The sequence below is a fragment of the Vicugna pacos genome, chromosome 13, assembly GCF_048564905.1.
Source record: "Vicugna pacos chromosome 13, VicPac4, whole genome shotgun sequence".
Classification (NCBI taxonomy): domain Eukaryota; kingdom Metazoa; phylum Chordata; class Mammalia; order Artiodactyla; family Camelidae; genus Vicugna; species Vicugna pacos.
The window spans coordinates 43,465,817-43,489,506 of record NC_132999.1 but is presented as its reverse complement, the minus strand read 5'-3'; the positions used below and the strand labels follow the sequence as shown (position 1 = coordinate 43,489,506).

General features: G+C 50.6%; 1 protein-coding gene across 2 annotated transcripts in view; it reads left to right on the top strand.

The window, feature by feature from the left end:
* C13H1orf94 (chromosome 13 C1orf94 homolog) overlaps nucleotides 1-23,690 on the top strand; it is a 36,093-nt gene that overhangs the window by 1,776 nt on the left and 10,627 nt on the right. The window contains exons 2-4 of one of the 2 annotated variants that reach the window (XM_072974825.1): nucleotides 15,797-16,491; nucleotides 19,517-19,777; nucleotides 20,811-20,986. In XM_072974825.1, coding sequence (XP_072830926.1) covers nucleotides 15,797-16,491; nucleotides 19,517-19,777; nucleotides 20,811-20,986 — 1,132 coding nt within the window. The remainder of the gene's footprint in view (nucleotides 1-15,796; nucleotides 16,492-19,516; nucleotides 19,778-20,810; nucleotides 20,987-23,690) is intronic. The other variant, XM_072974826.1, reaches the window with a different exon arrangement.

Genomic DNA, 23,690 nt, shown 5'->3' with positions numbered 1-23,690 from the left:
AATGGCCAAAGAGCTGATTGTCCACTTTGTGGACTAAGGGTCAGTGGCCATTTCCAGTAGATGGCACCCTCTCTGCCAGGTCACACTGCGTTAATGGAGACAGACTCTACTTCCAGTCTGCACTTGGCCGAAAAGTGACCTGGCACACCTTTGGCCTGCCGCTTGACTCCAGTTGGCCTTGATTTTCTCATCTGCAAATGGAGGATGATATGCCCTGCCTGATCCACCTCAGCATTGATAATGAGGATCAAATGTGATGGGAGAGAGGAAACAGGAAACCGGAAGCTGCACTATACAAACGAGGCTGTCCCTGAAAGGAATTGTCAAGGTTCAGGGATTTGGTTGTTTGTGTTGCCTTCAGCCCGGGGTCTTCACACGATGCTCATAGACCCAAGGGTGCTTCAGGGGGCCCCCCTGCAGTTGAGTGGCCTGATTGCTGGGCCCCAAGCCCAGCTTTAACCAGAGCCGTTCAGCTTTTTGTAAGTTTTACTTGCTGAAGTTCTGAATGAAGGCTGCATTTGACAAAAGGTAACTGCTACTGAGAAAAGGGCTAGGAAACCATTGCCTCAGATGAGCGAATGATATTATCGTCCGGCTATCAACCAAGCAGAACACAATGCGCTATTCCTGAAATAAAGGCAGCTGCAAAGGTGGAGTCAGATAACTCTGGTTTCAGATTGCATTTCAGCCCATTGCCAGCTGCGGAACTTGTTTAATTTATGTGAGCTGCAGTTTCCTCATCTGCCAAATGGAGATGATTACTGTGCATTTCATCAGGTTGTTGGGATGATTAAATGGGATATTTAAACATTACCAGTAATAACTAAGATTTGTAAAAATTCCTTGTAATAATGATGGTGATGATTTCTTTAAGCCCTACAATTATTACATGAAGTGGGTGCTATTTTAAACTCCCCCTCTTTTTACTTTTTGTTATGCAAATGTTCAGACGCATAAAATGGAGTAGTATAATGAATGTCTATCAATCAGCCTCATTGATTATCAACTTTGTGCCATTCTTGTTTCAATTCCACCTTCCCCCTGTTTTAAAATCAAATCCTTTTTACAGGTAAGGTAACAGGTTTGGAGGGGTTAATTTCTCTGCCTGAGGTCCTACTGTTAGGAAGTGGTGGAGTTTCAGAAAACGAACTCCGGACCATGTGTGATAGTGCTGGCTATCTTCCCCTAGGAATTGAGGCATTTTTTGGAGAGTCATAATATTTGTCAATCTCATGTTCCAAGTGATCACGTATAGATAACAGATTTGAAAACCAGGGAGCTGTCCAGTGCAGCTGTGGGATGGCTTAAAGGCCCACAAAATAGCCTATCAGCTAATCTTCCCACTATTTAATTTGTAGACCCAGTGTCGGTGATGTTTGCTGCTGTAGGGGCAGCTAGACAAATAAGTTCTAGAACACTTGTTAGCCAGAATTTTTAAAAATTTGTCCCTATTTATCATAGAAATCCAGACATCTCAAGTTTAAAAGGGATCTTGGAGGCCATCTGCTGCTGCTTGAATGCCTTCCTCAACATCCTTACCAAGTGGTTCTCCACTTGTATGCTTTCTTAGATGGGGAGCTCACCACTTCCTGAGGTAGTTCCTTCCCCTGCTATGAACCCAGACTATCAAAAAAACATTTTCTTCCTGTGCTGAAATCTGTCTTTATCAAACTAATACCCATTGATCTGGATTCTGCCCTTAGAGCTCCAAATTAAATCTATCCCTCCTTCCTCTCAGTAGCCTTTTAGATATTGAAAGATGGCAACAGTATTCATCCTAGGACCTCTTGTTCTACAAGCTGAGTACCTCTGGTTTTCTGAATTTCCTGCCCATATTGCTGGTCCCTGGGGCAGTGCAGCAACCAGAACCAAGTACAGTAGTCCAGGGATGATCCAATCCGAGCAGACTGGATCCTCTCCATCTGTGTGCTGTGTTCCTGTTAATGGCAGTTAACACCACATTCGCTTCTCTACCCAAGCTAACTTCACCCTGTGGATGTATTTTGAGTTCGTTCATTCATTCAATTATTCATTCAACAAACATTTATTAAGCAGCTACTTTGTGCCTGGCACTGTGCTCGTAGAGCTAGTGGAATGGAGTAAACCAGATAAAGTCCTGCCTTCCTAGAGCTTACATTTGCATAGTGGAGGAGAAACAGAAAATAAGTAAATAAAAGAGTATGATAACAAGAATGGGAAAAGAATCGGTATTCTAGTTGGAAGAAATCAATAATAAACACATAAGAATAAACCAAATAATTTCAGATAGCAATGGGTGCTCTGGTGGAAGTAAAACCAACTAAAATAGTAGGGGCATTTCCTTTAGATGGGGTGGGCAGGGAAGGACTCTCTGAGGAGAGGTGGTCATCTGATACCAAGAAAGAGCCAGGCAGGTGAAGATCTGAGGAAGGAGGTCCAGGCAGAAAGGTGAGCAACTTCAGAGCCTCAGAGATGGGAGTGGGCTGGAGAGAGACAGCGTGGCTGGGGTGTAGTGAGTGATGGCACAAGGTGATACAGAGGTAGGCAGGCAAGATCTCGGAAGACCTGGAGGATCCCTATAGGGAACATGTTATGGGACACCTTTGAAGGTTTTTAGGAAGGCGTTGTAACACGATCACATTCGCTGGTGTATTATTAGATGTCTCCAGCTGCTGCGTGGAGACGGTTTGTTAGGCATGTGAAAGGGTAAGTTGGGAGAACTCTGGGAAGTTGCTACAATAGTCCAGGTGATCATGACGGTGATGGTGGCTGGACCAAAGTGATTGCAGTGAAAATGGAAAAGGTGGGGGGATTCGGTGTGTATTTGGGGAGGAACCAGCAGAGCCCACTGATGGCTGGGGACACACAAACAGCTGTCAAGGCTGAGGTGAGGTTTTCAGCCCGAGCGCTGGTTAGACGGTGGTACACTTACTGAGGTGGGGAAGAAATGGAGAGAAATGGGCTATAGGGGAGCACCCATAGTTCTGCCTAGTGTCAACTCCAGAACCTTGCTCAGTTATCTTTTAATTAGCCTTAAATTTGGGATGAGAGAATTGTGGAAAGCCACTTACTGACTCATATTCTAGGACTACGTATTCATTCAATCCCCCTGTTGCTTAAGCTTCACAGCCCCAGAATGGGGTTTGGGATTTGCTGTTGACTCCATTGCCCTGACTGTGAAATGGCATTTGTTCGTTCCTTCATTTATGGATTCACTCAACAAACACTCACAGTTGGCTTCTGGGTGCCAGACCCGGTGCTAGGTCCAGGAATACAAAGACATGTAGGACAGAAGCCCATCTCTCTGACAGCTACCAGTCTAGTGGGTGGAGGGACGCAGATTCATGTGACAGCAGAGATGTTCAAATTATTCTGTGCCTACTGCTTGCCTGACAAAGTGTGAAAACGACACTGGTGAAAAAGAGGGGGTTAGTCTCTGAACTTCTATATGGACCTTCAGTGTCTTGCAAAAGGCAGATCACAACACATGAGGACGACTGTTCTGATGAAGGACCAGTATGCTGGGAGCACACTCTGGGGACGCATGACCCAGGCTCAGGGAAGGCTTCCTGGGGGAGGCTAGGGGATGTGAGCTGGAAGGTGGTTCCGCACCAGTCCCAAGTAGGAAAATAAGTCTACAGAAAGAAAGGAAATCCATTTAAGCATTTAAAAAAGGAAGTGATTTCCTGATTGGCAGCCTTCTTGGGTATCTGTTGCAAGAAGGGTGAGGGCTGATTTGCACTTGCTGTAGTGAATCTCCATCCACTGTTTGCATCCATCCGCCAGTCCGAGGCCAACGGAGTCGCTGGGACTTGGAACCCAAGGAGCTGCCTTGTTTGAACTGCTTTCCTAACACACCAACCCTTTGCTGCTATTGTTATTTAAACCGTAAGAGAGCCACCTTTCTGCTCTCATCCATCCCCATGGGAACTTCCCATCATTCCCTGCACCTACAGGACCCTTTCTGGAGGTTCTTTTCTCAGGACCTAGCACAGGAAAAAATTGGATGAGTCATCCTAGTTACCTGGAAAAGTTGCTTGGAATATATCCCCACTTCTATTTGTTATTATTGTTATTTTTTTAAAAAGCTTGAATCCTGGTAAGAGGAATGACGAGGTCAAGGCTCACACATGGAAACTCAGACTGATGTCCTGGGGCAGAAACCAGCTCTGGAGACCTGTGAAGTCTAATGCTAGCATTTTCTCCTCTTTGAGGGGTCAGTCCCCTCTTTGAGAATCTGACAGAAGCTGCCATACATCCTTCTGCCTGAAACACATCCTTATATCCCTCGATGTTTTTGAATGCTAGAGACCCCTTGGACCCCAGGTTGGAATCCTTTTCTCCCGGCCACTCAACTGTATCCCTTCCTCAAGCTTCCCAGGGCTGAGTCTCAGCCATTGCTTTGACCCCACTCACACTGACGTTAATACATCCCCCATCCTGGTTGTCCCATGAATTCGTGCACGAATGGTGCTGCAGACCCAGGTTCGAGGCCCTGGACCCTCCCTCCTCCAATCTTCTTACACATCCTGTCGGTTGCCTTCATGGTGGGCTTTGACTCCTTGCCTCCCTGCTGGCCTCTCTCCTGCCATTTTTGGAACATCTCATCTTACTGTATCTGGTTCCTTGCCCTCCTGGATGTCCTTGGCCGGCTTCACCTTCCTGAAGCACGTCAGCAGCACTTCTCAGGCATCTCCCATGACTTATTCATTGTCTTCTGGACTCCTCGACCTGGTCGTCAAGAGTCTGTGCTGGCCCTGCCTACATCTCCAGGTGCACATCTAGCTGCTCTTCTCCAGACTCTCTATAAACCAAGATGAGCCATCAGCAGGTGCACCTTGCCTTTGCTCAGATTATTTCGCTACCAGGAGTGCCTTTCTTCCATATCTCTGTATGGAATGCTCACTCTTATTCATCCTCAGAGACCCAGAACTGGGGGGAGGGTATAGCTCAGGGGCAGAGCACATGCTTAGCATTCATGAAGTCATGGTTTTGGCCCTCAGTACCTACGTTAAATAAATAAATAAATAAATAACCTAATTACCCTCCCCAAATCCCAAATTAACAACAACAACAAAAAAGACCTGGAATTAGTGGGTCATCTTCTGAGTTTTTTACCACTCACTCCGTTCAACATTTTTTCTTTCCTCCCTCTCCCCTATTCCTCTTTTTAATTTAAATAAATGATTATGTTCCCTCTCTTTCCTGAGATTTAAAGGTGGCTCACCTTTAAACAGATGGATCAGAATCCCAGCACACTTCATAACTGCAACCAACTTTCTCAAACTTTCTGTGCCCTATTTTCCTAGTCTGAAAAATGCAAAAAGTCGCAGTGACCACCCTAAAGGGTTATTGTGGAGGTTAGTGAAGGAATGCAGGCCAAGTTCACACAGCACCTGGCAGAAAATAAGGACTCCAAATTCATCATCTTCTTCACCACCATATTATCATTGCTTTGAAGGACAAAATGACAAGGATTAAGTGATCAGGAATGGTATGGGGAGAGGAAGCTTAGGTACCAGCAAACCTAGGCTAAAGGAATGTACTCAGCTGAGGCCAGCAGGTTGCTTTGAGATTCTTGGCAGCTGGGGCAAAAAAGTGGGAACATAAGACGTATCATCTAACAGGACAAAGCAGGAGAGATCATCGGCAGAGGCAAACACCGCCTTAGCTCCGAGGACCGCATGGTAGAGGTCTTTATAGGAGGGTGATGGAATGGAAGAGTCAGTTTAGAACTGGCTCTTGTGTTGACCGTTGGCCAGAGGGAAGGACACAGAGTCCCAGTCGGATGTGTCAGAGCAGCCCTGGCGTGGGGTTTCTGATGAGGTGGTCATCTGGCACGTACTGTACACTGCCCGAGGCAGCAGTCCATCATCCCCCACTTGACCACGGCTCCTTAAGGGCAAGGACTGTGTCTTACTCATCTTTGTCTCCCCAGTGCCCAGCCGAGTTCCTGGCACTCGGTGGCAATGCAGTGTGTATGAATGAATGAGTAAGTAAATGATGGATGAACCATAAAAATGCCACTGCAAGGAGAGTAAGGCCCAGAGGTGGCCAGGAGCCAAGCAAGAGGTCACAAACATCAGAAGAAGACTGAGTGACATAGGGACAGGATATCAGGAAGCCAAGACATTGGCAGAGTATTTTTCCTCCTTCTGCCTTCAGTTGCACGAAGGGAACTAACATTTTCTTGAGCACCTGATATATGCCAGGCTATATGAATTTCAATTTTCTGTTTGTCTTATTGTCTTAGCAACCCTTCCCAGTTGATGGTCAATATTATTCCCATTTTACAGATGAGGAAGTTTGGGCTCCGAGAAGTTAGGCAACTTGCCCAGAGTCATCCAGCTTGGAGGGGGCAGAACAGGGATAGGAACCTCATGGAGCTTCAAGGCCAGAGCTCTTTCTGGACACCAAGAGCCCTTCAGAATAGCCCTTCCATTGCGTGTTCTGACTCCAGAATAGCCCTTCCATGTCTGCTTAGCACTGGGAGCCATGAGCGGTAGAGGGAAGATGAATTGTGATTAATGTCCCAAGTCCTGTGTTCCCCTTTTTAATTTAATTTTATAGTTTCAGGAGCTGTGTCACAGGTTGTGGGAGCCCGCAGAGATGGGCCACCAGTGGTTTGGTTTAATCCCCTTTTTAATATCTTTGTTGCAACGTTCTTTCCAATTCAACTCCCAAGTCACATTAAAAAAATACCTCTTCCTTAGGGGAAGCCTCCTCTTATTAAACAGATTCAAATGAAAAGTTTTAAAGATAATTTGAACAATAAGAATCACTCTGCAGCTCCCAGCCGAAGCGCCTTTATTGCTGTATTTATTCCCCAGTATTTCCTGTCTCGTTCCCCAGCTCACTGAATCCTTCATCCCCCAACCCTTCCAGTCCCAGGCCCAACCCCTGCTGCCTCCAGCCTTCTCCCTTCTTTCCCCTCCAGGTGGCTGGGGAGTCCAGCAGGGTCAGGGTGGGGGGTTCTCATTTCCATCTGCCACTCTGCCTTCCAAGACTGTCCCATCAGTCCTGAGAGGCGGTCAGGGAGAGCTGGAAAAGTGTCTGGAGGGAAGTTCTCACCTGGATGTGTGTCTCCAAGTGCATCATTTGCATCACAACTGTGGCCAGAGGTGGGGGTTGAGGGTTAGAGGGTGGAGGAGGGATCCTTGCTCAGAATGCAGATACCTGGGCCCCTTTCTGGACCAACTGAACTGCCTTTTCCCCAGGAGTGCCCAGGAATCTGCATTTGAAACAAGCACCACAGGTGACTTCTGTGTGTACTTGTAGATAGTTCTCTTGGGGGTCAAACACGATGGACCCTCAGGCTTAAAAGGGACACAGCTTTGAGAAGGAGGCGTTGCAAAGAAAAGCGTGAAGAAAGGAGACTGACGTTATTGAGTTCCAAGTGGATGCCAGGGATGTTGTGAAAAATTGGCCCTACTCTGTGTGAAGGCCTTTGGTAAGGAATGAGACCAGGAGGAAGTCTAGGTCTGGCACTGGAGCAGCTGAGCAACTTCCCAGCGTTGCCTCCCTTAACCCCGGGTGGTGTCACCATCCCCACAGCGCAGAGGCTGATACCTGGGTTTCAGGGACTTCCTGACCGTCCACCCCCAGCTGGCCAGCCCTGGGCTGTGAAGGGTCAGCGGGCTCCACGGCTGCAGCCGGCTCGCCTCTCCACACCGCATGTCTTTCTCGGTCTGTTGGTCGGAGCCGCTAACATTTGCATAGTGCTGGTTACAGTTTATCGAGCGCTTTCGCATTCATCATCGCACTTAATCCTCACGCGGCCTGGAGAGTGGAGGAGGGGCTAGCCGGGAGTCAGTTTTCTGAAGGCCCTCTGCCCACCCTGCCCCCGACCTGAGAGGCGCCGCAGACAGAGCCCAGTGGGTTTCCGGGTACCTTTGGGATGCCCAGGCCCTAGAATGGCAACTGAACCTGCAGCTTCTCTCAACTGCTTCCTTCACCCCCAAACTGAAAAAAGTTGGCCCAGGCCCCTCAGGTTGTGAGCGAGGTGGACCCCACCCTCCTTCCCCCTTCCCTTTCTTCTTGCTGGTTTTCTACAAGGCTGTGGTGGCCTGTGCCTGTGTGTGCAGGTGTGCATGGTGTATGCGCATGGTGATGGGGTGTGTGTGCATGGCTGTTGGGGGGGGTGTGCGCACAGCTGTGTGCATGTACATGACTGCTGTGTACATGCACATAGGTTGGTGTGTGTGTGCATGAGTGTGGGGTGTGTATGGGGAGAGGGACTCAGTGCAATTCAGTGAATCCTAGATCTGGAGAAGAGGAGAGATGTAGCTTTGGCAGAGGTGGCTGTGTCCCTTCCCTCCACATCAGGCAGGGGCCACCCTAGGGAATAGAAGATGGGTCCCTGTTCCCCACTCAGACAGGAAGACCCAGAAATGTCCATCAGCCTTGGTCAAGTGAGGGTGAGGGCCTATTGGGGGTGGTGCCAGGCCAAACGCCAGAGTCCCTGTCTTCATGATGGAGGCCACTCCTTGTCTGGGGCCCTTTGGTGCCTCCCCGTCTCCCACAGCTGTGGCTCCTGCAAGTCTGTGAGCGGAACACCCACCTGCCCACCGAGTTCTGCTTCTGCTGCCTCATCCTCCTAGTCCCTGGCTGGCTCTCTGGCCTCTGCACCTTCTGAAGCTGAGACTCAGAGAAGGGAAGTGAATTGCAGAAGGTCACCCCATCAGAAACGACAGAGCTGGGGTTTGAATGCAGCTCTTCCTATGGCAGAGGCTCCACTCTTTCTCCCACTTCTGCTCTTTTGAAGGTGCAGGGTAGTGGCTAAGAGGAGGCTTGGAGCACATGGACTTGGGATCCAATCCTGCACCAACATCTCCTCTCTCGGGTAAACTTGAATTCATCTTTCAAACTTCCTGAGCCTCCTTTTCCTCTCCCTAAATTGGGAAAGAAGATGCTACCCATTTCTTATGGTTGTTGTGGGGACCAGGTTGTTGTCTACACCTGGTACCCAGTAGACAAAGCACAGATCCTGGCTCAGGCCTCAGACCCCTGCTCTCACTCCTCAGAAGTGGAGAAAGCCTTCTCACCCACGGAAACCAGAGGCCGACACATGGCTGCTGAAATCTCTCCAGTGGTTTCCCTGTGCCTTAAGAGTAAAATCTTTCAGCATCACTCCAAGGCCTGGCAGGTTCTGAATGCCACCTTTATCCCTGACCTCACTTCCTGTGAGCCCCTCTACCCGGCCCATTAATGTGCCCCGCCCACTGGAGCATCAGTCCCATCTTTCCCACCTTGTTGATGTTTGCACCTGCTGTTCTCTGTGTCTGAAAAGCTCTTCCTTGTATTCTTTCCCTGGTTAAATGCTCATCATCCTTTAGGCCTCAGCTTAAATGCTCAAAGAGGCACTTCTTGCCCTCCTGACTTAAGTACCATCCCCCAGTGGACTCATACACAGCATTTCACTCTTGGTTTTCAGAGCAGTGTAGCTTAGTGGTTAAGAAGTGGCATCTGAAAAGGGTTGCCTCAGTTCACCCACTTTGTCCCTTCTTCATTCTATGGCCTTGGGAAAATTTCCTAACTTCTCTGCCCCTTAGCTTCTTCATTTTAAAAACTGGGATAATTGTATCTCTCTGAGTCAGTTAGCTTTTGAAATACAATCATCCCTTGGTATCCACAGGGGATAAGTTCCGGAACGCCCACAGTTATCAAAATCTGCGGATGCTCCAGTCCCTTATATAAAACGGCCTAGTATTTGCATATAACCTCCACACACCCTCCTGTGTACTTTAAATCATCTCCTGATTACTTAGAATACCTAGTACCATGTACCTGCTATGTAACCAATTGTAAAATACACTGTAAATGCTGTGTAAATAGTTGCCAGTGTGCAGCAAATTCAAGTTTTGTCTTTTGGAAGTTTCTGGAATTTTTTCTCTAATATTTTTAATCCACAGTTGGTTGACTCCACAGATGCAGAACCGGTAAATATGAAGGGTCAGCTGTGTAACAAACCACCCCAAAGTTTAGTGGCTCAAAACCGCAACTGCCTCCTTAGCTCCCGTTTTCGTAGTTCAGCCCTGGCTGGGTTTCGCTGGGTGATTCTTCTGGCTAGAGGCGTGGCTGGGCTGGGCTTGGCAGGAAGTGGCTCAGGCTCACCAGCACATCTGCAGTCAGTTGGGTCTGGCTGACTGTCAGCTGAGGACCCTGGGGTTTTCCTCCACGGGCTGTGCCATCCTCCAGCAGGCTCTTCTGGGCTCGTTCATGTGGAGGTTGCTGAGTGCCAGGAGAAAGGGGGTCAAGCCCTTAACACCCAAGCCCTTTCCAAGTCTCTGCTTATTACTGAATCAAGATGGGTGGGAACGACCAGAGGGTCATACTCATCATCATTCTTCACATCACCCCACTGGGGCTGTTGTGGGGATTAAAATGAGAGTTTTGCAGGAAAGGGTTCAGTGTAGTGCCTGGCTGGTTAGTCAATTCTCCATAAACACTCATCCTTCTGATTGTGTGAACTAGAATTTGAGGCATAGACATGTTAGGCAGCTTGCTTAAGATCTGGCCTCCCTTAAGTGGTGGGGATTTGAATCCAGTTTCTGCCTCCTCCGAGGGACTGAGCTCTTAGCCAGTCGGCTCTGCTGCTCCACCCACGTAGACGTGTAGAGAAGTCCATCTCACCTGCAGCCACGAGGCTAGTCTCTGGGTGGAGTGGAACCCTTCCCCGGCTTCCCTCTTCAATCAGCCGTGTTGCCTGGGCACCAGGCCTGGGTACCATGTTTGTCGTTGATCTGAAATGCCATAGTGGGAAGAAAATATTTGTTTTGGTGTTCTCTTCCAGCATTACTAACAATTTCCTGCTTGCATTTTTCTGTTGTTTGGCTCCGATGAATAGCAGTTTTCATCTTTGCTCTGTGTTATCATGTACACAGAGCTGCTGTCGGGAGCTAACAGCATGCTTGCTTAGTCATTATTCTGGGAAGGGGTGCCAGCCAGTCAATCGCCTTCATTTTTATACGACTCTGTACGCTGCAAATGCAGAAATGATGCACTCCACCCACGTACAGAGTCACCATCAGACACCTACCGTTCTGGAGGTGGGCATAGCAGAGGTGGTGGTGATAGCTGCAGCCATGGCACTGATTCTGACTGTCTTCCTTTGTCAATGTCCGGAGCTGGGTTAATCTCCCCAAATGATTCCCTGTGAGAGAGTCTGTAGCAGATTTTATGGTTTTTACCAACTCAAAGAAGAAAGCAAATAGCACGGGACAGGTGCCAGCATCGAAAAAACTTCTTAGGAAGAGAGGAGAAAAGATGGATTCTGGGAAATGCAGGTGGGGCAGGCTTGCTGTTGAACCCAGCAAAGTTACGGGGAGGGTGGAAAATCTTTCTGTGAGTCCCAAGGTGGTCGCTGAGAGCTGTGTGGGGTCTGCCGTGGGGCTGCCTTACAGGGGTTGGGAGTTCTTAGAATCAGGCCAAGCAGCTGGTCAGTATCATCCGGTCAGTTCACAGGGATGCCAGGCCCCAGGTGGGGCATGAAATGAGAGGCCAGAAAATGGAATCAAAACCATTTTGGTTGGTGGTTGTAACCATTGCAGGAATTGGGCCGTCTTTGGCAACACAGCACTTGATTTCCAGAGTTCCAAGAGATGGACAAGGGTGAAGACAAGCTCGTGAGCCACCCCATTCATTTATTCGATAAATACTTACCGAGCTGGCGGTGTGTGTCCAGCGCTGCTCAAGGTCCTGAGGCCTCTTTGGTGAACAAGACACAGTCTCAACCCTCAGGGGGGATATATTGTTGTAGGGAGTAAAGGCGTAAAAATACTATATGATGGTGATAAATATTAGGAAGAAAGTAAACAGATTGATGGAGCTGAGAGTGATGGAGTAAGAGCCAGTCAAGGGATGAGCTAGCATCCACAGGAGGTGCAAAGGTCCTGGGGTTGGAATGAACTTGACATGTCAAAGAATAGTTATAAGACCAGAGTGGCTGGAATAAGAGGAGTCAAAGAAAGAGGGAGAGATGGGGCCACTTTGTGTGGCACCCTGAGGATCAGAAAGGAGTTTGAATTTTTATCCTATGTGTAGTGAGATTCCACATAAGGGTTTAAGTAGGTGGATGATTTGATCTAAGTTCTGAGAATGTCCTAGCTCTGTGAGCATACAGTTTTCTAAAACAACAACAAACAAAACAGCAAATAAATCATGTTTTCTTGGAGGGTGGAGAGGGCAGGTAGGAGAGACCCTTGCTCAGGGACTTGCAGCTGTGTGCTGAATCTTGATGGCAGCAAGGTATTTAATAAAGGCTGTCTTGGAGAAGTGGAGAGAGGATGATAGTGACTGGATTGATTTATTCCCCCCAAGTGTTGACCCAGGATTACTGTCAGACTCGGGGGAGGGTTTCTAGCAAGGTCCCTAAGGCTCAGCCCTGGACTCTCCCCTTAAACATTTCTATCTGTAAACTGGCAGGAGACTCCGAAGACTTGCCCATCAGACAGGCAGGTGGCACAGAGCTGTCAGGGACAGCTAATGCCATGGATGACAGGCTCAGGACTCGTGGTGATGGTCCTCCACAGGCAGGAGTGATGGGATGAGCCTGGCAATACCCCTCACTGCATTCAGATTGGGAAACAAAGCCCAGCCATGGAGCAGGGAACCAGCCCTGGAAAGGAAGCCGGGTGGGGTGGGAGGGGGTAGTGCAGTCAGCCAGACCCAGCAGCGCCCCTACACCAGCCTCTTCACTTTCTCCGTGACAAGGTGACAAAGTCCTTTGCCTCTTCCAGGCTCACGTTTCCCATATGTAAAGTGAGGAGGATACTGTCCATTGCCCAGGGGTGTGGAGAGGATTAAAGGCAAGCATACAAGTGAGGCCAGCCTCTCTCTGGCCTGTAGTGGATTCATGGCAGATGGAAAGGGAATAGGAGTCTGTAGAGGCTGTCCCGGGGAGAGCCGGGTGCTCGGAGCCGGCTTTTCAGGGGCACATGAAGGACCCACGGCCAGATTGGCACTGCCTTTTCTGGGAATGCCAGCTTCCTAAGAGGCCCGTTGACCCTTGTAAGGTGTCCAGAGGAGAATGACCAGGGAATACGAGCAGGGATTTGCACGCAGCCTCTGCGGAATCCTCTTTGCCAGCCTGGCTCCTGGGTTGGGGAGGGGTAGGAGTGTCCTCTCAGTGGGGAGAAGGGACCACCTGTGGGGTGGTTTTCAGTACAGGGACCTCAGGACCTGTGGGTCTTTTAGAAGCTGCTTTGATTTCCCCTTGGAACCAGTACTTTAAAGCAGTCAGTGGTGAGACTTCTGTGTATTCATCTATTGTAGAACATTTTTATTTTAGGGGAAAAAAAAGAAACCAAACACAGACAAAAATAGAGCAAATACTAGATCATGAACCCAAGTACCCCTCGCCCAGCCTTAATGATGACCAACATAAGGCCAATTTGTTTTATCCCCTCATCCCCTCCCCACTTGCTGGATTAAGTTTAAAGCCAATCCCAGACGTCATGTTATCTGTAAATACTTTAGCATGTATCTCTAAGAGATAAGGACTCTTTTTGTTGTTGTTTAAGTGGAACCACAATACCATTATCCCAATTTTTAAAAGTTAACATAATTGTGGTCTTTCTAATTCAGAAAATCTGTTGGTATATGGCTTGCTTTGCAGGTTTTTTGGGCGGGATGGGGCAAAAACTCATTCTTCTAATGCCGGGTTTCTGTGACTCCAGACTCCCCTGTTCCCTCTGAGGAATGATGAAGAGGAAAATGGGGTCTACAACTTGGGGCTGTGGATTGGCAGCCTCTTTCTTCCAAGTGTTCCCAGGGACCTGGCAGTAAAAGTGGGGTCAATTTATGGACCAAGTCTAGACATGGGAAGGAAGAAAGGATAGGAATAGGAGGAAGGGCAGGGGGAGAGTGAGAGAGCAGAGTGGTGGCCTTGGCCTGATGGCCTCCAGGAGCTTCCAGGGCCCACCCACTCTAGCTGCCACTCACAGCCGCCGTGTGCCCAGTGCTTCCTGTGTGCGCATCAGTGCTGAGCCCACACATGGGTTACCACCCAGGGGGTGGGTGCATTTAGTGTCCTGCCCATGTCACAGGTGTCATCCCCTGTCACAGAGGATCCCCAGGGTTCCAGGACCTGACATGACAGAAGCAGTGGAGCTGGATAGTGATCTCAGTCTGTTTGGCTGGAGGCTACTTTTCCCGTCGCCACTCTCTGCCTCCAGACCTGATGAGGCTACCTGTGGGGCTGGTGTTCAGGAGGTGTGCTGCCTCACTTGTTAGAATAGCAACAAGCTCCCAAGTTTTTAACTCTTCCCTGAGCTCCCCAAGTGCCCTGGCCACCCAGCACCTTTTCCAGGACCCCCTTGGTTGTCATCAGGACCCAGTAACTAAGGGGTTAATGCCCAGCACAGTAGGAAGCCTCTGGGACTACAACCTGCTCCCATTCTGAATGGTTGTCAAATACTGTTCCCTGGTTCTATGTGTGGTGACTGAGTCATCGTGTGCCTGCGCTGCACATGTGTGTGTATGCCTGTGTGTGTGCACGTGTGCTCATACAGAGCATTAGCAGGAAGGTGCATCCCTGCTGGGAACATTCAGTAGTCATTTCAGGTCTCACTGCACCCGCAGAATGGGTTGTCAGAGGAGGAATGTGCTCTCAGCCTCCCCAAAACTCCACTCATGGGGCGCTTTAGTTTTTCCCTTGCTTCTTTTTCACCATTTTCACCACCTTCTCCTAGGGGTAGATTGCCGAGCAGTTTCCAGAATGCTCTGTGTAGACCACCTCATCCATCTTACACTGGATGGGGAGCCCACTCAGCAGGGACAGCAGATGGCTCTAAGCTGGGTGGCCATGGTCCTCCTGGAGTGCCAGGGTGCTGGTGGGGCAGGCTGGGCCACAAGCCAAGCCAGCAGGGTTGCCACCGTCTCCCACATTGGAGAGAGCCAGCACTCAGCAGCCTAGAGTCCATGGGACCATCAGGCCCCATCAGGCTGATGCCAGCCAGCAAGGGTCCAGCTGGAGGCCCCAGGGCTGAGGTGCAGGTGGAGGCCAGTGTTCACATGCAGGGAGATGCTTGTGAACTGGTACAGGGATCAAGCAATTGCTGGTGCTCCCAGGAGGTGGGGCCTGGTCTGGGGACCGTGATCTATCTGGTCAGAGGGCCAAGCCAGCCAAGGTGAACGTAGGTATCCACAGAGCCACTGTGCGGAATTCAAGATGCAGGGGCCCTGCCAAGCTGGCAGACATGTAGACATACTCGCTGACACTTGTATTACCCTTATTCTGTGCCATACATGGTCTGAAGCGTCTCTGCGATACCCCTGTTAGCCAGGTGACAGTGGTGACAAGATGCTGAGCAATGTGTCCAGGGTCACATAGCTGGGAAGTGACAGAGCCGGGGTGTGAGCTCCACTGTTTGCCCCGCAGCCCCTGCTCTCACCCTGCCACCCTGCAGTGCGTCTGGGGGCTCCAGGACTCAGCCCCAGCCCTCCGGACACCACGCTCAGAGCTGTTGGCTCAGTCTTGACCATTTAACTGCTGGTTTTTGCTGCTTCAAGTCCTGGGCACGGCTGAACAGGGAGAGACGGGCTGAAATCCAGGCTCGGCTGTCTCAGCAAGTTTAGTACCGGGAGGGGACTCAGGTGTCCCGAATCCCAGAGCCTCACTCGTGGTACTGTGCCCACAGGTGTGATGTGGGAACTCGTGGAGGCCACTCTGGTCCATTTTCTCTCTTAAGAGGCAATAGGTTTCTCACACCTGGAAACGACTTCTCCACCCACCTTCCCCCCGGGGCCTGCGCCCCGCAGCAGAGCCACCCTCCGAGAGCTGGCCCTGCAGCTGTCCATCTTTCTGACCTGTTCACAGGGCTCTGGAGCTCACCAGCAGCAAAGATGAGATCTCCTTGTTGGTGGAGCAGGAGTTCTTGAGCCTCACCAAAGAGCACCTCATCCTGGTCACAGAGGGCTCAGGGGAGCTAGAGGCACTTGGCAGCTCTCCCGAGGGGCCCAGACTACCGGCTCCCCGCCTTCTCGTGCCGTCTCTGATGGCAGGCAGCAGTGAGCGCTCAGGAGCCTCCGTGATGGCCGGCGACAAGCTTCTGGAGCCAAAGGTGGCCGTGTCCGTTATTGGCAGCCGGCAGGACTGTGACTCTGCCATGCCTAAGGTCACGAGCATCCTGCAGGCTGCCAAGGTCAAGAGTGCCAAGGGGGCAGAGGACAGGGGCCGCAGCCTGGGGGCCTCCAACATGGAGATCGGCCAGCTCCTGGCCCAGTTCCCACTGAAGTCCACCGAAATGCCCAAGGTCCCCGACGAGATGGTGTTGGAGGAGACCAGGGTCATCAAGGACTTCCTGCAGAACAGCATGTTCAGTGGCTCCGGACCCAGGGAGCCCGGGGGGCTGGGCCCGCTCCTGCTGTTGCCTCCCCCGCCTCCTCCCGCGCCTTCCGCCAAACTTGACAAGCCCCTAGAACTCCCTGCTCCGAAGAAGCAGCTCCCAGTGTTTGCCGAGATCTGCTCCAAGCCCGAGGCTGACCCTGCCGTGGAGGAGCACTGCCTGATGGGTGAGCGGGGCTGGGAGCGGGGCTAGGGAGTGGGCCTGCAGGGAGAGAAACTTACTGGAAAGCGGGTTGGGCTGCATCCGGCACATGCGCAGAGTAGAATGAGGTGGCCTTGCCGGTGAGCACGGTCCCCAGGCGCAGGCCGTTTTCAGCCCCATAGGCCTCCTCTGCTGGATGCCCGTGTCCAGGGCACAGGTCGCATAGGCAGATACGATGCTAGCCCTGAATCCAGTGTTCTTTGGGAAGAGGGGTAGGCACCTTTGGTAACTGAACACAGTATTTGAATCCACTGGCACCCAGAGTACATTGAAGGAAGCATTTGCCCCTGCTGAGTCCAGGGGGACACTGCAACGTGGGGACTTCAAACTGGACAGGAGAGAAATTTGACTGGCTTCTGACGGCGGTACCTGTTCTGGCCACAAGGCCTGGTCCCCTCTCTCTGGGGCCGGCAGTGAATGTGTAACTTTTCCAAGTGTAGTTGAGACTGTTGACCCTGGGATTTGTTGCCAGGGATTCCAGGGTTTTGGAAAGTGCTTTCCCACCCCTGTGTTGAGGAGTCCACATCGTCCCCAGGGAATCCAGCCACCTTCCAAGCTTCCCCAACCCCACTCCCAGGATTCTGTATTTTGTGCCTGTTCTGATCCAGCTACTCGGAATGGACGGTTCTGAGAAGGCAGACTGATGGCAGTGGCATTTGGCTGCCGAAAGCCGTCACTTGGAGGAGCCCAAAAGAAAAACTCCCCCCAGGCTATGAGCATGGACGGGTAACCGAGAGACACCTGTGTTGGGAGAGTCCAAATCCATCTTCCTGAGAAATAGGAGCACGCTCACCTAGAGAATGTTCTGTGCTCTGAGCCTTGTAGGAAAGCCAAGGCCCCCGAGCTGTGGACAGAAAGCTGGACTCTGGGTCTCAGGCTGACCTCCAGGAAACCGAGGACCCTGAGGATGCTGGGCTGTATGCGTGAGAGGGTTGAGCCCTACCTGGGGGAAGGGACGTCCCTCCCACCTCCTCCTCCAGGAGGAGTCTCTGTGTCGGATGGGGCTGCTGGGTTGGAGGCAGTCCTGTCCCACTCACCCTGCCACCATTTCTGTCTGTCTGTCTGTCTGTATGAAGAAGTGTGCGGGCGAAGGTGTGCCAAGGGGAGCTTTGCGGGGGTTTGTGTGTTTGTTAGAGAACACGTAGCGTGAGTGCGTCCGAGTGTGACCATGGGTATGTGTTTGTGTGTGGAATTGTGTGCGGGTGGAATTGTGTGCGAGTGAGCCAAAGGAATGACAGGCAGGAGTGTGTGTGGGGCTATGTGTGTGCGTGGTGTGTGTGTGTACACAGACGTCGGAAGAGTGAGCGGCAAGCATGCTTCAGGTGACTGGAGGGGTGTGTGTGTGTGACTGCAGGTGTGTGGGCCTCTGGGGGGATGGCTGTTATTAGTGGGTACTGTCATTTCAACACAGTGGCCGGGGGCTACTCTCGGCACCAGAGGAACTCTTGGAAGAGACTCCAGGGACGTGTTTTGCAAAAAATGTTATTTTCTCCTAAATTGGCTCAGACTGCAGCAGCTCTTTCCTTTGCTGGGATGGCACTCGAGGGCTGGCCCAGTCCTGCATTCTCAGCCCCAAGGCCACTGGGCTAGTGGGGCCAAGAGCTGGTGGGATCCGATCCACTTCCAACAGGGGACGCTGGGCACAGGTCCTTTGATGCAGCCACTATCAGAATGATCCAAGGGGCCGGTTGTGTGTCCAGTGCCGTTTTCCAGCCAAGCGCCATGGAGATCAGGATCTCCAGGCTGGGGAAGGTGAGAAGATGCTGGGACAGCAAGGCCCTCTTCCCTGCTTCCACCAAGCAGAGCCTGAAAAAGTTTATATGTGTATATATATTATATACTTGCATTTATATGTAATATTTATATTATATATAAATGCACATATATATTTCCCCTACTCCATACTTACTTTTGTCAGAAGAAAGAATTCTATTGCTCAGAAGGAAATAGGGGTGAAAACCCCTACTGTGGAGGGTCCCATGATGATCCAGACAGTGTCCTCACGCTGGGGGGACACCAGGTTGATGTGGAGAGAGACCTGAGCAAGGTGCCGACCACATCCAGTGACACTCTGTGTCTCTCTGATGCCTCTGTGTCTTTGCCCGTACTCACCCAGAGCCCTGGTGTAAGGCCTTGCTGAAGGCCCGCTTCCTGCTGGAAGCCCTCTGACCTTCTCAGACAGGAGCTGTCTCAGCCACCCTTTTCTCCCGCTGTGTCCCTCTGTCACCTCCCGGTCCCCATCTGCCTTGTCCCGGAGCTATTTCTGGGTCTGTCTGTCTCTCCCTCCTTGTTGTGAGCTCCTGCAGGGCCAAGTCTGGCTCTGACTCATCGCAGTGTCCCCAGGACTCAGGTCAGGGCCTGGCGCTGACGAGTGTGCTGAGCATCAAAGCAGGGGTAGAATCCATGACGAGGGGCCAGACTGCAGCTCAGACTGTGTGTTCTTTAGGAACGTGTTTCCCCCCACTAAACCAGGTGCTCCCCAAAGGCTAGAGCTGTGTCCAAGTCAGCTTTGTACCTCGAACCTTGGTACACCAACCTATGGAGGGTTGGAAGGAAGGAAGGGAGGAAAAAAAGGGGGGGGGAGGGAGGGAAGAAAAAAGGTAGGAGGGAAGGAAAGGAGGGAAGAATGGGGTAAGTTGGGGAAGGGATGGTGGAAGGAAGAAAAGAAAGAGAAGACAAGAAAAGAAGGCTAACTGGAAGGAAGGAAGTATGATGGAAGGAAGGATGAATGGGTGGATGGAAGGAAGGAAGGTAAAAATGGATATACAGACGGACGTAAAAGTGCATTAGAGAGGAAGACCAGAATGGGCCTTGGTCATGAAGGCTACAGGGATTGGACTTGGATTGAACTTGGCTGGGAGGGAGACCCCAGAGTGATCTGAGCCTCAGGTGTGCTGTGGAGGGTCCATCCCTTAGTCCAAAAGAAGGTGCTCCTCACACCCAGCACTTGCCCCTCTCGAGTCACTGACTCAGTTTCCCTCGTGCTGTAGAATGGAACCCTGGCACCAAGGAGCTGACCAAGGCTCGGCAGAGCCTCTTGCTTAGTCAGTGGACCCAGAGCCAGAAGGACCCCTTTGGTGAGGAGGGTTTCAGCGACCCCGTGGGCTCCATGTCTGTGGCCCTGCCGACCAAGAAGCCCACATGGCCGGCCGAGAAGAACCCGCTGTATGAGTTCCTTGGGGACACCAAGAACCCGAGCGGGCAGCTGAGGCTTCGCAGCAAAGTGGAGGTGGACGGGCTGGAGCTAAAACGTAAGCTGACCCTGCCCAGGGAGAGCCTGAGGAATTTCAGAAACTGTCATAGGCCCGGGACCAGCTCTGCCATCAGATGGCTGTCTCACCCACGAGCAAGTCACTGCCTTTCCCTGTGTGTCAGATTTTAAACCCGTAAAATGGGGGAAATGACTTTCTTCCTATGTCCTCTGCAGCGAATATAATTGCTAGAGAAATGCAGTTGGCTCTCAGGGGTCACATGAGCATCACTGGTGGTCAGTTTGAATATTTTATCCCCTCAAGTTGCCCAAGCAAAAGAAAAATCCATGCTTTAGTATTGATTCTATGTTGAGATTATTCACATCCTTGCTTTCTCTGCCTTGCACTCCTACAACTGTTTCAATCAAAACCCTTTTCCTCCCAAAAATATGCCCAATAAGGGGAAACTGACGCCCCATCTCTGACTCTATAAGCCCACAGGGCGTATTGTAGAAGGAGAGAATCCAGGTTTCACAACCTGAAACAACTCAACCAAATCTCACTCATTCAGACTAATTTTGGGTCCTACCACACTGAATTCTAATTATATAATATTTTAAACTATAAATGATTCCAACATAGATGCAACAGCCTGCGCAAGGTCCTCCTCACTGCTGCAGGTACATGCCCTTGGGGGCTGCTTTGATAATTTGGTAAGAATGGCTTCTGATGGCATTGCAATTGTTGGTATCAAACTGGATTCTCCTAAAGCGCTTGAAAGAATGTGGTTTTGTACATAGGTGATCAGGTTTACTGTATTCTCGAGCTGAACTTCCTCCTTACTAGTGAGTGATGGAAAGTGACCTTCTATGCCAACTGTGCCGGGATTTTCACCCCTTCCGAATCGGCGAGATGTGAACTAAAGATATGGTCCTAGAGTTGGAAATTCACCTGAAATTTGAAGACCCCTCTGGGAGCTTAAAAGACCTGACTTCCAAAAACATTAACCCCAGAGGCAGTCATGATGCTGAGAGCATCCTGGCCTCGCCCTCCCTCAATCATGGAAACACTCTACCTCTCCTGTGACTTACAGTTAACCCGCCAGCGACGGGGGCCGACAAGAACAACCTCAAGTACACAGGGAACGTGTTCACCCCACGCTTTGCCACCGGCTTGACCTCAGCCACCCTGAACCAGCCGCTCTGGCTCAACCTGAACTACCCACCTCCACCCGTGTTCACAAATCCCGCCACCTTCCCACAGTATCAGGTGAGTGAGTGTGTCCGGGGCCAGGCTTGCCCATGGCCATCCACGGAGGGCCAGTGGCTTCCAGGGAGCCTAATTCACAAAGAGCCTTCGGACGCGTTAGTTCATTTCTTCACTGTGGCCACATCAGACCAAATACTTGGTACACACGCATGCAAACACACATGCATGTGTGCGTATATTTCTCATTTCCCTTTGTCTGAATTCCGGTTCACTCTGTGCTGTGTCTTCCAGAGCTGCTTGGCTAGTTTGGGCCTGTGAAATACTTGGGCTCCCAGGAGAGGATGATGGCATACAGTCCTTGTTTCCCCCCACCTCCTGTGACTTCCTTTACAGTCAGATGACATGTGTCCTGGATTACTTGGGACAGTCCCAACTGAGGTCTTTTGTCCCAGCATAATTCTTAATTGCACCTGCTTTCACTCTCAAGTGTCCTGCTGTGGATGACAAATTATGTGGCCACTTCATTTAAATGACAACCCAACCGTCTCAGCTTCTCCCAGCTGAAGTGTCTTGGTGCACTTTCTCGGTCCTGGGACTCAGAGGGAACTCAGGGCCAGACAATAAGGAATGGGTGAAACCCTTGGATGTTTTACTCACAGAACTTATTTATGCAGGGAAAATGTAGTTTCTTTAGTTGGCCAATTTAATTTAATCTCCCTGAAGAGCTGCCACCCACTGGGTAGAAAGAAGGAAAAATCAAATAAATGTCCACTCCGGTTTAAACTGTAGTCCAAACCAAGAGCTTAAAGTAGTCCTTTTAGGTAGTGCTCAGTTCCTCCAGGAAAGGTGCTCAGTGTCAAAAGTCTTCTGTCCTCTCCCTGGCTCCTTTCCAGCATGGTGTGCCAGTGTATGGGGTGGGGACCAGGTGCTTGGGAACCTGCTGCCCCAGCCTGGCCTGGCAAAGCCTGGAGAGGGCAAAGAGAGAAGGAAATCCCCTGAAAATCATCCCATCCTGTCTCTGTGCCCCTTCCCCTGTCCTTTGGTCCCCTGTGTCATTTCCTCCTTTACAACAGAGCAGCGAGTCTCACGGAGTGGACGTCCCACGCAGAAGGTAGATCTACTCCACACAAAGCCTCTCTGTGCTGGTGCACCCGGCTTAGCCCCTGAATCTTAAATGGGGACTAAAGTAAAAGAGTTTAGCACAGTCTCTCTTTTTCTCTCCAAAGTTTTCTTCCCAAGCTTTTTTTTTTTTTTTTCGGTTTGCTCAAAAGAGCCCAAGTGCCCATCCCGTCCTCTTGAGGTGAGCGGTTGTAACAAAGTGTGGTGCATGGGAAAATCAAAGTGCACCCGCCCATGTCTACGATTTGTTGTCCTTGCACAGGTCTGGAGAGAAATGCCCTGTTCATGTATCCGTGGGTCCTCCACCCTTGCATTTGTGCGTTTGCTCACTCACACTCATCATTCATCCACCTGCTCGTGGATGGACTCTTCTTTGTATTCGTTCTTTTCATTCATTGAAGTAGTGAAAAACCCTTCCTTCACACTGACTATAGGCCAAGCATTAACTCTGTCAGGGGATTCCAAGGTGACTAAGAAGCTTGGAGTCAAGTACAAGTCAGGAACAAATCAAAGGCCAGCACCGTGTGCACCCCCACCTCTGAGAGAGAAACGATTCGCACAATTTATTTAGTGGAAACCCGTGCACTCTCAGGGCTCACCATGCAAAGCTAATTCACAGTGATTCGTTTTATGAAGAGAGGATGGTGTCTCACTGCCATGTTAACTTCTACTCTCTTGACTTTTGGAGCGGGTGAGATACGGACATACTTTTCGAGCTTGAAGGTCCTTTGTCTTCAGAGATGCTGGTGTTGGCATCACAGGGCTGACCCCGAGGTTCCTGGGCCCCTGGGTCCTATGCAGCAGTTTAGACACTGAATGGGCCCAGCTGAAGTCCACTGCACACGCTGACCCTTGCGTGTGGTAACAAGGGTCAGTGTAGTTTATGTTCTCCCAGCCCCTTGTGATCGCACAACGCCACCCAGCTTCAGGACGGCCGGCCCAGCGGCCCGATAGAATAAAAAGAAGGCAGGTTTTGGAATCGTCAGGCTGGGGTTTAAGGAAATTCTGCTGCTTCCAAGCTGTGTGGCCTTGGGCAAGTTAGCCAAATGCTCTGAGCCCGGGTGAAATGGCCTAATAATTACAGCAGCGGCAGCAGCAAATGCTTGAGTCAGCTGTAAGGTTAATTGAATCCATGGATGAGAAAGGGCTTTGAAAAATCTAAAGCGTGATACAGATGTTGGTTTGTATTATTATTCAGCCCCAATCTTCCTAGGAAGCAGGGTCAGGGAGCTCTGCAGACCTTGAGAAGACAGAGAGGAGAAATGGGGAACAGTCTATCCTGGTCTCCTTCTCTGCTTGGCGTTAGGAATAAAGATGAGGTCCCAAATCCAATGTACTCAGAGCTCCGCTGTGGAGGGCCGCAGAGCCCTGGAGGACTAAGTCCCCAGCACCAAGGGTCTCCAGAGGCTCCGGGCTGCTCAGCATAAATGACCTTGGTTCCCAGTGAAGGAGGGAGCGCACAGGGAGAGAGGCCTTGGCCTCAAGCAAAGAGGAGTGAATGTTTGTTCATCCTTGCTCATGATTTTACAGAGTTGCAGTTTGAACAACTAGAAATACCTTCCAAGTCGTGCAGTGTTGTTCACACTGATGACTCCTGAAAATCCGCCCCAGGGCAGAGCGGGTTGTAGATCCTGGGCGTGGGGAG